Raw genomic sequence first — 14677 nt, forward strand, 5'->3', positions numbered from 1 at the left:
TAAAGTCCCCCATGGAACCAGCCCAAGATACCTCAGAAAGGTGTCTCTCTTCACAACCAGGAACTTCCCCCAACTCTTATGTTCCACTGGAGCTATGAAGCTGTCAACCTCAGAGCAAGACAGAGTCAAGGCTTTGGTACTCATGTCCAAGGAGATAAAAATGACTACAAGTTTCACAGCCTTCAGTACAAAGTGTAAAATATTTATTTGACTTAGTTTTCCCACAGCTGCAACTAAAAAAAATGACTAAAAAAGAAGAAAAGAGTTGTGAAGACAAGAAGGGGGAGGTGGGAAGAAGAGGAATATTAGGAGAGAAGGAAGGGAAGAAATAGAGATTTAAAAAAAAACATAGCACCAATTGTTTGCAACTGTGGTTACTATCTTTGGGGAGGTGCCCAAAAATTATGCAGATGGACACTAACCAGGGCCGGCTCCAGCTTTTTTGCTGCCCCAAGCAGCAAAAAAAAAAAAAAAGTCGTGATCGGCGGCACTTTGGCGGCTGTTCTACCAGGCCGCTTCATTCTTCGGCAGCAATTTGACAGCCGGTCCTTCCCTCCGAGAGAGACCGAGGGACCCACCGCTGAACTGCTGACGGAGACCCGGACGTGCCACCCCCTTCCATGGGCCATCCCAAGCACCAACTTGCTGCGCTGGTGCCTGGAGACGGCCCTGACACTAACAAAAAACAAGTTTAGTTATATTGTACACACCCGCAGGCTACTAGTCCCTGTACCAATTCAGGGGTTTCCATCCTTCATATTAGTCTGTCTAGAGCAGCTCTGATATATTTGAGGATGGAGGTGCTTCCTTCTGGTTATTGGCAGAGAGAACCTCTCTCATCTTGCCACTACTACCCCACACAACTTCTTGGAGGCTTCAAGAGGGGTGGCTCTCCTTTATTCTACCCCTTCTTCCAGCACCCTCACTGTTACCAATAGGTCTCCACTATTCTACTCCCACCTCAGCCTCCATTTTTGAGTCCTTTCCTACATTATTAATAAGTCACTACCTCAGCTGGTTTCTAATAGTTTTCCCAAGCAAAATCAGAGGGGAAAATAGCATGAAACCTGCTAACGTCAATGTTGCAACACTGATCACCACCAGCATGGAGTTACACACTGAATATGCTTATGAAAGCACTAAGCAGCAATGGCAGCAACACAGCTGTCTGCCTGCAGATTGTGGAAGATAACACAGCATTGGGTTACTTTTGGAAAGCTATTATCACAAACATAAGAGTCTATTCCTGAGAGAACTCTGCGCAACTGCATACACAGAGAATTCATATCCGGTGTAGAATTTTATTTTTCTCCTCTGCAAAAAATAGTTGCCCACAAAGTGCTGCAGTTCTGCCTTTCTCCCACCACAGGCCGCTGTGGCACCAGAACAACTGACTGACTGGCAGCAACAGCTAGCAGCCAGCTACTTTCATTACAACAGCCTGCTGGTGGAGCCAGGTTAGGAGGCATAGTGCGGCACACAGGGCTACTGGGGGGTCACAGACTTGGGTTCAGAAGGGGGTTAGTGGGGGGACAGACTGGGGTGTGGGCTAGGGAACTAGTGCGGTGACAGCACTGAGCCAGGGACTAAATGGGAGGGGGCTCCAGGGCCACATGGGGGCAGGAGCAGATGTGCCTGACTGAACAGGAAAGGCTCAGAGTCAACCAGTGTCAGCAAGGGGGAAATCTCCCCAATTTGCTAACAATTCTCCCCTCAAAAGAAACAGTTGCATATTTCTCCCACCCACACTCAACAACTCTCCAGGTATAGTCCCAGGCTCCTTCCCTGTCCCTCAGCTCCTCCATTACCCCTGACTCCCCCAAGCCTTTACACTGCTTCTGAGGGATGCAGAAATACATTTCTGTATTGTAGTTTAAATAAATTACTCAAGTTTTGTATTAATATGCCTAGTAAGGAATCTATTTGTCAAAAAAATATTTCGTGATTTATTTATTTATTTGCCTGTACTGTTACAGACATAGTTACTGACAGGTATTTTGAAATAAATTACCAAAATAATTCAAACTGGCATGTTTATATAGTGTTATTTTGACAAACAACATATGCAGGATTTTAAAATATTGTTCGCAGAATTTTTAATTTTTTGGCACAGAATTCTCCCATGAGTAACAGGAGACAAATATGTCATGACTTTTAAAGGTAAGTTTAAATTCAGCACAAACCGATAGTGTTAGCAAGGGCCAGCTTCTTATTTGCAAGTGCATAAATGGATGTCAAGCCATTCATATTTGTAGGCTGCAGTGTTGTTGGTCTTAGGCTATTAAGAAACAAGGTGTAAAGGTAACATTTTTTAATTGGACTAACTTCTGTTGGTGAGAAAGACATGCTCACAGAGCTCATCTTCAGGTTAGCTGCAACACTGTGACTACTTCTCAGACCTGAAGAGCTCTGTGTAAGCTCAAAAGCTTCTCTCTCTCACCGAAAGAAGTTAGTCCAATAAAAGATATTACTTCACCCACCTAGTCTCTCTAATATTTTAAGACTGATTTGTTTCCAAATATTTCAGATGTCTTTTACAGAATATCTAAAAGTAGTGAATAGTACATTTACGTTAATACAGCAGAATGAGGAGGAAGCAGCCCTGTAACCTGATAGTTTTGTTCAAGAAACACAGAAAAGGAAAACTTGAACATGCAAAGATTAATTGAGATGTTTGAATTCAGACAAGGTAAATTTAGACAGACCATTAGCAAAAGATCCTTGACAGATCAATGTAGCCATGGGAGTCTCCCAAAGAAAGGGGTAGAAACCCCAACACTAAGGTCAATAAAACTGGCCTGGCAGAGCCCTGGAGACCGAATTCTGCAAGGAACACGCCCGCACAGGCCCCGGGGAGGAGCGAGGCTCGTTCTGACCGAGCAAGTCTTTTCCAGCGCTAATTCTACGTGAGACACGAGGCAGTTGCAGCTTCTGTGACTTCCTCACTTGCCCCATGTGCCAAGGCACCCTTAGGCGCCCACTGTCCAGAGGCGGCCGCCGGGGCCGGCTGGGCTCAGGCAGGCACACCGAGCCCCGCCATGCGGAGGGCGGCGGCGCTGACGACTGCGCGTCAGTCAGACGTGACTGCTCCAGTCAGACCGTCCCCATCCCCCAGCGCCGCGGACAAGCTCCCCGCCCCGCCCGGCCCCGGGACCGGTCCCAACCCACAGGCCCCGGCCGCAGACCACAACCCGCGTCCCCCGACTGTCCCCGAACCCATCTCCACGCCCCACAGGATCCTCAGAGCCGGGACACTCGGGCAGGGGCGGCGGGCGCGAAGACGGGGCCCATCCCCAGAACAGCGGGAAGCCCCTGGGCCCCGAAGGCGGGCACCGCCCTCCCGGGTACTCACAGCCGTAATGGGGCCGGGCCACCCCGAGCCCGTCAGCTTCCTCCGAGACAGACATGGTGCTGCGGGCCGGGCCGGGCCGTTCGGTCGCTGCGGGGCTGGGCGGACGCAGCAGCAGCGGCTGAGGCGGGAGCGGCTGTTCCTGTTCCTGGTCTCAGCGCTGGGTGTGTCGCAAAGAGGCACCGCCCGGAGCCGCCCGCCCCCGGCAGCCCGCGCCTTGCGCGCTTAGCGCCGCTCCCCGTTCTCCCCCCAGCCCGGCTCCTGACCCTTCAGCGCCCCTGCGGAAGCGGGCAGCGCGCGCTCCCTCCGCAGTGCCCCCCACCACGCCCCCGAAAGCCGAGCAGCAGCCCCCCATTCAGCCCCAAACCAACGCAGAGCCGTGCTGTCCCACACCGCCCCCCGCGGCCTCCCAACAGCCGCGGCACTGCCCCCTCTTCCCCCCCAGGTGTGCTGCAGCCCCGCAGCCAGCTGTGACATCCCTCAGCCCCCCCGCCCCCTCGTCCCCACACAAAGCCACGCAGCCCCCACCCAGCTATGCTACTGTCCCCTATAGCCTCCCCATCTGTGCCACTTTCCCCTGCCAAGCTCCTCCCTCCCACAGCTCTGCCACAGCCCACCCCACACATGGACCTCTGCACTGTCTCCTAGCTGTGCTACCCCCCACTGCCCTCCACCCAGCTATGCCAACCCTTCCAACAGATCCCCACCGCTCACAGCCCCCTGCATGGCCTAGGTAGCATCACACACACAGAGCCCCCAGCCCCATCCCCTTCTGTGCCCTCCCCATAATCCCCTACCCAGCTGCACTACTGACCCTCTTTGCAGTATAGGTAGCACCACACAGACACATCCATCCCCACCACACTTCTGCCTCCCCCACCTAGCTTTGCTATTGCCTGCACAAACACACCTCCTGCACCAAGTAGATAGTGCCTCAGCCAGGGTGAGTCCCTCTCCCCACACACACCTTTAGCTGTGCTCCCCACAAGACCCAGCTATGCCCCCTACAGGCCCCACCCAGCCACACCTCCTTCTACACAGAGAGCCCCCCCAAACAGCCACACTGTCTCTGCCCCCAAACACAGCATCCCTCAGCCGCACTGCCTACCCCTGCACATAACCACCCCTGCCCAGCTATACTGCCCACACACAATCCTCTTCACCAAGCCCAGTCCTGCCACCCCCATAAACACAACCCCCTGCACCCACCCTGGACACACATACACATGCTCACAGCCCAGACATGCTGCCAGCTCCCCCACACACAGCCTCACCACCTCCTGCCCCATACACAGCCCCCACAGCTGTGCTGGTCTCCCCCACCTCCACACACTCAGCCATGCTAACCCCACATACATGAAGCCCCCTGCCCAGCCACACCATCCCAGCCCACACACAAACAGACCCCCCAGCCCAACCACACCACTCCCCTCCACAGCTCCTCTCACACACACACAGTCAAGCTAGGCCCCACACACAAAGCACCCCCAGTCATGCAAGGACACCACACGCATTCAGCACCCCCCTCAGGCCAGCTGCATCTCCCCCCAAAATCTCCCAGGCCATCCGCACCACCTTCCAGTCTCACACCACCCCCATACACTCATCCCCTCTGCTCAGCTGTGCCACTCCTACACACACAGCCCCCTGCCCACATACACATCCCCCCCAAACCCAGCCACACCACCCCCCTTCGCAGCTGCACTGGCCCGCTCACACATACACACCGTCTCAGCCATGCCAGACCCCACAGACACACTCACACTCAGCTGTGCTGCCCTCCCACACACCACCCCAAGCCCAGCCATGCTCTCCCACAACCCCCTACTGCACAGCCCCCCCACACACACACACAGCTCCCTACCCCCATCCAAACACATGGGAAACTATCCAACCCCCAGATAGCTTTGATGGGCAATACTTCCCCACTCCCAAGCAGCAAGTCCAGGGGTTTAAAACAAAGACAACTTTATTGAAGGGGAACAAAAGAATATGTTTGAGAAAGACTGCAACTAATAAATTATCATCTAGTAGGTAAGGCTTCCAACCTCCTGTATGTCTTAAAAACAGACCCAAGCTCAGCCCTCTACTGGCAACTGACTAGCAAGTGCCTTCTGGCCACTTCCTTCTTCCCCAGCTCCCCACTCTCAGGCCCTGTTTACACTAGCAAGTTTCTGTGCATTAAAGCATCTTTCTACACTGTAACTCCTGAGATGTACACACTGCCAAGCCACTAAGTGCACAGAAACTGCGCTGTTGCAGCTCTGTAAAAAAACCACCAAGACAAGAGATGTACATCTTTCTGTGCCGGGGCTACAGCGCTGTAGTGCCAGTGTAGACACGTCAATTACAGCGCTGCAATTGGCCTCCGTGAGGTGTCCCACAATGCCTGTTCTCGCCTCTTTGGTCATCGGTTTGAACTCTAATGCCCTACCCTCAGGTAACCAACTGTCATCCCCACCCCTTAAATTTCTTAGGAATTTTGAAAGTCCCCTTCCTGTTTGCTTGGTGATGCATGCAGTGGTCTCAGCACATCTTTCCAGGTGGCCATGTCTGCTCCACGCACCAGGCAATCCCCCACTTGGAGCAATGCTGAGCTGCTGGATCTTGTCAGCATTTGGGGAGAGGAGGCTATCCAGTCCCAGTTGCACTCAAGCCATAGGAATTAAGATACCTATGGACAGATTTCACAAGGCATGACAGAAAGGGGCCATGACCGGGACACACTGCAGTGCAGGGTCAAAGTGAAGGAGCTGTGAAACACCTTCTACAAGGTGCAGGAGGCAAACCGCCCCTCCAGTGCTACACTCATGAGCTGCCGGTTCTACAAAGAGCTGGACGCGATAATCGGCGGCAACCCCACCTCCATTGCGAAGACCCCTGTGGATACTTCGGTGCCTCGCGTGCCAGTCGAGAGCGGACTGAGCCATGAGGAGGAAATCTTGGATGACGATGTGGAGATGGAGGGGAACCCAGAGGCAGAGGATGACTCGGAGGTCAGAGATGCATGCAGCCAGGAGCTCTTTTCTACTCCGGGGAAGGCTAGCCAGTCACAGCTGTTGGATGTTGGCAAAGCGCAAACAGGAGAGGAGGCCCCTGGTAAGTGGATTTGATTTTGGGAATCACTGAAGTGAGTTGTTGTGGGTAGGAGGGTTGCAGAAAGCAGGCTTGTCTCCCACTGCATGCCTAGTCCAAGCGGTGGAACAGGCTATTGACTGACTCCCTCACTTCACAGGACTCTGCCTCAGAGATCTCAAGGAAACTCTCATGGAGATACTGGGCAATCCACTGCCGCGGGTTCTTTGGCAGAGCTGCTTTGTTTCTTGCCTCATTAATGGTAACTTTCCCACGCCACTGTGCTGTCACGGGGAAGGAGGGGACCATTGCTGCACACAGGCGAGCCACATAGGGGCAGGGTGGAAGCTGCAGTCTTGGAAAAGACCCTCCCTTGATTCTCTGCTCACCCTCAGCAGCAAGATATCTTCCATAATGATCACATCCTGTGGAAAGTGTGGGGACAGGAATGATTATCAGCCCCTACCCTACAGTGCTGTCTCTCCCCAAGAGCCACGTGCCCAGCGTACAGCAGGGTCCGGGAAGAGTGATTTACCCTGCCCCTGCTCACCATTTTGGGGGTCTTGTGGCTCGTGTGCTTGCCTGGGGTCAGCCAGTTAGTGTCGTGTGTGTTGTGTATTTGGTTGTCATGGTTTTTGTTGCTATGGCAACTGAGTTAGATTATTAGGGGATAGCCCAGCCAGTTTCGGCCGGTTGGGTGAGCTCTGTGTCTGTAAATAAAATGGTAGTTTTGTTAGCTGTATGCTATCTGGCCTCAAGTGATTTCTTCCTAAACCGGCTGCCCCCAAGGATATAACAAGTGGTGACGAGGGTGGGATTCTGGTGCTGCTCCAGTAACAGAAGGAAGTAGAAGTCAAGGTAAAGAACAAACAAACAAAAAACCTGCTTGTTTGCCCTGACTGTGAAAGTGAAACTAAAAATCATGGCTACTCTGACCAGGCCACTGGAACCTTTTGTATATACTGAGCGTTTTGAGCTTTTTGTTATTACAAATGACATTACAGAAGCCAGGGCCGCCCAGAGGGGGGGCAAGTGGGGCAATTTACCCCAGGCCCCGGGCCCAGCAGGGGCCCCCACGAGAGTTTTTCGGGGCCCCTGGAGCAGGGTCCTTCACTCGCTTCGGGGGCCCCGGAAAACTCTCGCGGGGCCCGGGCCCCCGGAGCTTCTTAGCTCCCGGTCTTCGCTGGCTGGGGGTCCTTCCTCTCCAGGCTAGAAGGACCCCCACTCCCCGCCGCCGAATTACCGCCGAAGCGGGACCCGCCGCCGAAGTGCCCCGAAGACCCGCGGTGGGGGCTGCACTTCGGCGGCGGGTCCCACTTCAGCGGTAATTCGGTGGAGGGGGGGTCCCCGCCGTGGGTCTTTGGGGCACTTTGGCGGCGGGTCCCGGAACGGAAGGACCCCCCCGCCGCCGACTTACCGCCGAAGCGGGGCCCCCCGCCGCCGAAGACCCCGGGCCCCCGGAATCCTCTGGGCGGCCCTGACAGAAGTGAAGAAGGTGCCAATATTCTTAAGTGTTGTAGGGGCTAAAACCTACTCCCTGCTACGCAGCTTACTACATCCTGTTAAGCCTAAGACTAAATCTTACAGTGACATTGTGGAAATCCTGGGGTCCCATTTTTCCCCAAAACCACTGGTAATTGCTGAAAGATATAGGTTCCACAAAAGAGACCAAAAGGAAGATGAAACAGTTGTACAATTTGTAGCAATTTTAAAAAAGCTAGCAGAACACTGTGAATTTAAAGAGATGTTAAATGATGCCATGCATGACAGGTTAGTGTGTGGCCTCTACTGTGAAGCTATACGGAAGTGCCTACTGATAGAGGCTCAGCTTACATTACAGAAGGCTGTTGATATTGCTGTCTCCATGGAACTGGCTACAAGGGAGGCGCAATACATCGGTGCATCCCCTAGGGTGCAAAAAGTGTCACAAGAACTGACCCACAAAACTGTGCAGGTCAAGAATGTTACCGCTGTGGTAAGCCGGGTCACCAGGCATCAGAATGCTGGTGTAAGGACCTGGTGTGTCGACACTGTGGCAAAAAGGGACACATTGAGTGTGCCTGTAAACAAAAGAAAAAGAGGCCGGTGGTCTGGCCGACAAAAAGAGGAACCCTGCATACCCTAGAGCAGACCCAGGATGATCAAGGTGACACCTCAGCGCAAGAGGAAGTGCACTGCATGTTTTGTCTTTGGCAGTGGGCTCACATGAATACTGGGTAACCCCGTTGTTGGATGGCAAACCTATACGCATGGAACTGGACACCGGTGCAGCCGTCTCGCTGGTCTCCGAGACTGTGTATAAAGAAAAGCTACAGCATCTTCCGCTTAAGGCAACAAAAACTGTTCTGAAGACGTATACGGGAGAAGCTGTGCCCATGTTGGGCACTATTGATGTTAAGGTGGAGCTCAATGAACAGGCTGCTAAATTGCCACTGTTTGTTGTGAGAGGTAACTACCCAGCCTTAATGGGTAGGTCTTGGCTTGGGAAGATTCAACTGAACTTGGCAGAAGTGCACCGGATGACTAAAGAAGAAACCAGTCTAACCCCTATACTAAGGAAACATGCTGCTGTTTTTGGAAATGATTTGGGAAGTATGAAGGGAATCACTGTGACATTGAACATTAAACCTGACAGTCCACCAAAATATCTGAAAGCCCGAACTGTGCCATATGCCATCAGGCCAAAAGTTGAAGCAGACCTGGAGCGCCTGGTCACCAATGGAGTCCTAATACCAGTTACCCATAGCTCATGGGCCACTCCTATCATTCCAATAGTGAAGAAAGATGGCTCTCTCCGGATCTGCGGTGATTTTAAAGTCACTGTCAACCCAGTGTTGTGTGCAGAGCAATACCCGCTTCCCCGCATCAATGACCTCTTCGCAGGCCTGGCTGGGGGACAAAAGTTCAGTAAGATTGATCTGAGTCAAGCATATTTACAGATGCACGTCGATGAAAAGTCCCAAGAGCTGTTGACTATTGTGACTCATAAGGGGCTTTATTGATACTGTCGCCTACCCTTCGGAATAACGTCTGCTCCCGCCCTGTTCCAGAGGGCTATGGACCAGATCTTGTGTGGCTTGTCAGGAGTTCAGTGCTATCTGGATGATATCCTGGTCACTGGAAGAAATGAAGAGGATCACTTAAAGAATTTAGAGGCTACCCTACAAAGACTGGAAGAGTATGGCCTACAAGTTCGCAAAGACAAGTGTGAATTCTTCAAGCCCTCTGTTGAATATTTGGGACACATCATTGATTCTGCAGGTCTTCATAAGGCCCCTGCAAAAGTTAAAGCTATTGTGGAGGCTCCCCCACCTCGAAATGTAAGCCAGCTGCGCTCGTTTCTAGGACTACTGAACTATTATGGAAAGTTCATCTCACAGTTAGCCACACTGCTAAAACCACTTCATGAGCTCCTTGGGCAGAACAAGGCCTGGAAGTGGACTGAAGCCTGTGATGTTGCATTTAACAAAGCTAAGGATGCATTGCTAAATTCTGAAGTTCTAACGCACTTTGATCCATCCTTACCCCTACAATTGGCCTGCGATGCCTCCCCTTATGGAGTGGGAGCAGTCGTGTCACACATTATGCCTTCGGGAGAAGAAAGACCTATTGCTTTTGCTTCACGCACTCTAAGCAAAGCAGAAACTAACTACGCCCAAATCGAATGTCAGGCATTAGGAATTGTTTTTGGAATTCGGAAGTTTCATCAGTACCTGTTTGGGCGAAAGTTTACTCTTCTCACAGACCATCGACCTCTGACGTCAATTTTTGGACCCTACACAGGCATTCCCCCATTAGCTGCTAGTTGTATGCAACGTTGGGCATTGTTACTTTCAGCACACACATATGAAATCAAATATCGGAAATCCACTCTGCACGGCAATGCAGATAGCCTCTCAAGGTTGCCTTTGCCGGTCAAACATCAAGATAGTGCCCAAAAGGAAATCTTCTACTTTGAACAGGTAGAGAATACACCCATCACTGCTACTCAGATAAAGAAGGCAACTCGCGTTGACCCAGTATTGTCCCAAGTTATGGACCTGGTGATGCACGGAAAAAGTCGACAAACCTCTCCGGTCTCACCTTACCTTGTTACCTACATGTCCAGGAGGACGGAGTTATCGGTCCAATCTGGTTGTTTGTTGTGGGGGAGACGTGTCATTATTCCACCACCACTGAGATCACAGATGTTAGAACAGCTACATTCCGGTCACTGTGGAATAGTGCGCATGAAGGAAATTGCACAAAGCTATTTTTGGTGGACTGGATTGGACAGTGCTATTGAAGAGAAGGAAAAAGCTTGTATGTCATGTCAGGATGTGAGGAATGCACTCCAGTGGGCACCCCTACACCCATGGGACTGGCCTGAAAACCCGTGGCAACGTATTCATGTTGACTTCGCTGGCCCCCTTGAAGGAAGCATGTTCTTGGTGGCAGTAGATGCCCATTCTAAATGGCCAGAAGTCTCTATAATGCAGTCCACTACTGCAGAGAGTACTATCCAAAAACTACGAGGACTCTTTAGTCGTTTTGGTCTGCCAGAACAACTTGTGATCGACAACGGAATGCAGTTCGTCTCTCAGGAGTTTCAAAATTTTATGAAGGCAAATGGGATACACCACATCACGTCAGCACCATATCATCTATCCACCAACGGATTAGCTGAAAGATTTGTGCAGACAATGAAACACGCTTTGAAATCAGCAAGGGGACAACACTCCATTCAAAAGCGTCTGGATACCTTCTTACTTTCCTACAGAAACACACCTCATGCTACAACCCAGGCATCCCCGGGCGTCCCTTTCTAATGATGGGACGACAGCTGCGCACTTGCTTTGATCTGCTGAAACCTTCTGAACCCCGACAAATTGTGCAACATCAGCAGCAATATCAAGTCATCAGACGGGCACCCAGAGCAAAAGACCGAACCTTTAGCCCGGGACAGCCAGTTTTGGCTCGGAATTATACTTCCAGAGCTAAATAGGTCCCTGCCACAATCATCACTCAAACAGGACCTGTTTCCTACACAGTCCGGACTGCAGAGAATCTTACCTGGCGGCGACATGTAGATCAGCTGTTGCCAGGTCATGCCAGTCCTCAGGACACATCTGCAGTTGAGGGGTCTGACTTCACCTCTTCTGGTGAGACACCGAATCACAAATCACCTGTTCCTGACTGTTCTCCTCCATTACTGCTGGCGGCTGAGATACCCCTTTGCCCAGCACGAGCTGATTCCACCTCCTCACCTGTTCGTGCTGCGGACCCTGAGCCCATGGTACTTTCGGGTGCAACACCACCAGAAGTTCACCGTAATCCACCTAGAGACAGAAGGCCTCCTCATCGGCTGGATCTTTAGCTAGGGCGAACCCACGGTTATGGCGCAAAATAATCCCCAGGGTTTAGCCGGGAATGGAGGCAGTCTACCCTCCTTCTCTAGTCTAGTGTGTGTTTTGTTTAGGGGATGTTTTTATTAGGGGGGGAGGAATATGTTGTGTATTTGGTTGTCATGGTTTTTGTTGCTATGGCAACTGAGTTAGATTATTAGGGGATAGCCCAGCCAGTTTCGGCCAGTTGGGTGAGCTCTGTGTCTGTAAATAAAATGGTAGTTTTGTTAGCTGTCTGGCCTCAAGTGATTTCTTCCTAAACCGGCTGCCCCCAAGGATATAACAGTGTGTGACTACTGGCTGTATTTTAGAAGTCATAGACGCAGTCATAGAATATCAGGGTCGGAAGGAACCTCAGGAGATCATCTAGTCCAACCCCCTGCTCAAAGCAGGACAAATCCCCAGACAGTTGGAGTTTTTTTCACCCCAGTTCCCTAAATGGCCCCCTCAAGGATTGAGCTCACAACCTTGGGTTTAGTAGGCCAATGCTCAAACCACTGAGCTATCCCTCACTGTGTGCTGCAAACAATACTTCTTCTGTAAAATGTTGCATTTAAACTTCACAGAGATGACCGTGGGAGCCTAGCCTCCCTCTTTGTTATCGGCGGCTGAACGGCTCTGCGGAATTAGAAAGCGGCCAAGAAGAATCAAGGAGGACTTTCTGCATGATGTTCTGATGCACTCCATGGCCAAGAAGCAGGAATTGAAGGAGTGGCAGGACAGCGAGAAGAGGGACCAAAAGGAGAACACAGCACTCCAGAATGAAGCCACAGAGTGGCTCTTAAACGTTATGGAGTGCCAAGCAGACACGCTCCAGGCAATGCTAGCTATGCAAACTGAGCAGCTCCATGCCCGCCCTCCCCTGCAGCCGCTGTCACAAAACTCTTTCCCATGGTCCCCACAGACACCGCCAACACATTCTTATCAACCTCCTGGCTCTGTCTATATCTGTGGTATTCCACTCCTTCCCCCTCCCATTCCAGCACTGTGGACTCCGACTACCCACTGCACTCAACACCCATCCCTCTGCAGTTTGGCCCTGATGAAGTACAGTAGCCACTGCATTGTCTCCAGAGGAGAATGCTGGATATAATCCCTGGACATACACAAATCTTTAGCTGTCCCAGGACCCCACCTCCTCCAGGGATCTTCCCTTCCCTCCAACCCCTTCACTGCTGATGGGGTTTTTCTGTTTGACTCTCTCCTCTGGTTGTTGTTTTTTAATGAAAGAATTGTGTTGATTTGAAAGCAATCTTTATTGATTGAAAGCAAACAGAGCCCTGAAAAGCAACAGACAATTATGTTAAACCTTCATATTGCATCGTCTTCACCAATCACCTCCTAGCACTACAAGCACTGCACTCCTGAGCATAGCAACAAATATTAGTGACTTTCAGTTTCAAATTGCTGCCTCAAGGCATCCCTGATCCTTATGGCCCCGTGCTGCACCCCTCTAATAGCCCTGGTCCCTGGCTGTTCAAACAGCCTCCAGGCACTGAGCCTCTGTGGTCCAGCCCTGAGTGAAGCTTTCACCCTTCTCTTCATAAAAATGATGGAGCGTACAGCACACAGCTATAAGCATAGGAATATTGTCATCCGCCAGGTCTAGCTTCCCACAGAGGCAAAGGCCGCGCCAGCGGGCCTTTAAATGGCCAAAAGCACACTCAACAGTCATTCTGCACTTGCTCAGCCTGTTGTTGAACCACTCCTTGCTGCTGTCAAGGTGCCCTGTGTACGGCTTCATAAGCCTTGGCATTAAGGGGTAGGCGGGGTCTCCCAGGATCACAATGGGCATTTCAACTTCCCCTATGGTGATCTTCTGGTGCAGGAAGAAAGTCCCTGCTTGCAGCTTCCTCAACAGGCCAGTGTTCTGAACGATGCGTGCGTCATGCACCTTTCCGGACCAGCCTGCGTTAATGTCTGTGAAACATCCACGATCCACAAGCGCCTTGAGAACCATTGAGAAATACCCCTTCTAATTAATGTACTTGGTGGCTAGGTAGTCTGGTGCCAGAATTGGAATATGCGTACCATCTATCGCCCCTCCACAGTTAGAGAAGCCCATTTGTGAAAAGCCATCCACAATGTCACGCACGTTGCCCAAAGTCACGGTCTTTTGGAGCAGGATGGGATGAATGGCCCTGCACGCTTCCGTCAAAACGAGTCCAATGGTCGACTTTCCCACTCTGAACTGGTTAGCGACTGATTGGTAGCAGTCTGGAGTAGCCAGCTTCCACAGTGCAATTGCCATGCGCTTCTCCAATGGCAGGGCAGCTCTCATTCGCGTGTCCTTTCACCGCAGGGCTGGGGTGAGCTTATCACACAGTTCCATGAATGTGGCTTTCCTCATCCAAAAGTTCTGCAGCCACTGCTCGTCATCCTAGACGTGCATCACAATGTGATCCCACCACTCAGTGCTTGTTTCCCGAGCCCAAAAGCGGCATTGCACTGTGGTCGGCACCTCCGTGAATCCCACAAGCAATCTTATGTTGTAGCTAGTATGCGTGGTGAGATTAATGTCACACTCCTCTTGCCTTTGTAGTTTAAGGAATAACTCCACTGCCACTTGTGATATATTGTTCAGAATGAGCAGCATACTGGTCAACAGTTCGGGATCCCTTCCTGCAGCCGAAAGAGGCAGGGTGCGCAGTACACAAATCATTGAAAGATGGTGCCAAATGCAGAAGTACAGGGATTGCTGAGATGCAAAGCAGTGCATCCCAGGGCATTGGGACAGGACCCAGGATGCCCCGCGACCCCCTCTGTCTTCCCACAACTCTTAGTGGCAGAAGAGGAAGAAATGCTCTGTGGAATAAGCAGCAAAGAATCCTGTGGCACCTTATAGACTAACAGACGTTTTGCAGCATGA

General features: G+C 51.5%; 1 protein-coding gene across 2 annotated transcripts in view; it reads right to left on the reverse strand.

Annotated features, from left to right (window-relative positions):
* The window catches only part of IQGAP1 (IQ motif containing GTPase activating protein 1), a 190134-nt gene that overhangs the window by 161018 nt on the left and 14439 nt on the right, over positions 1-14677 (reverse strand). Inside the window, exon 1 of one of the 2 annotated variants that reach the window (XM_044981138.1) lies at positions 3353-3489. The exons of the other annotated variant lie outside the window; for it this stretch is intronic. Within the exon in view, the coding sequence (XP_044837073.1) occupies positions 3353-3407 (55 nt within the window). The 5' untranslated portion in view covers positions 3408-3489. Of the gene's footprint in view, positions 1-3352; positions 3490-14677 lie in introns of those variants that run through there. 2 annotated transcript variants of the gene reach the window in all.

This window comes from Mauremys mutica, chromosome 11, assembly GCF_020497125.1.
Source record: "Mauremys mutica isolate MM-2020 ecotype Southern chromosome 11, ASM2049712v1, whole genome shotgun sequence".
Taxonomy (NCBI): domain Eukaryota; kingdom Metazoa; phylum Chordata; order Testudines; family Geoemydidae; genus Mauremys; species Mauremys mutica.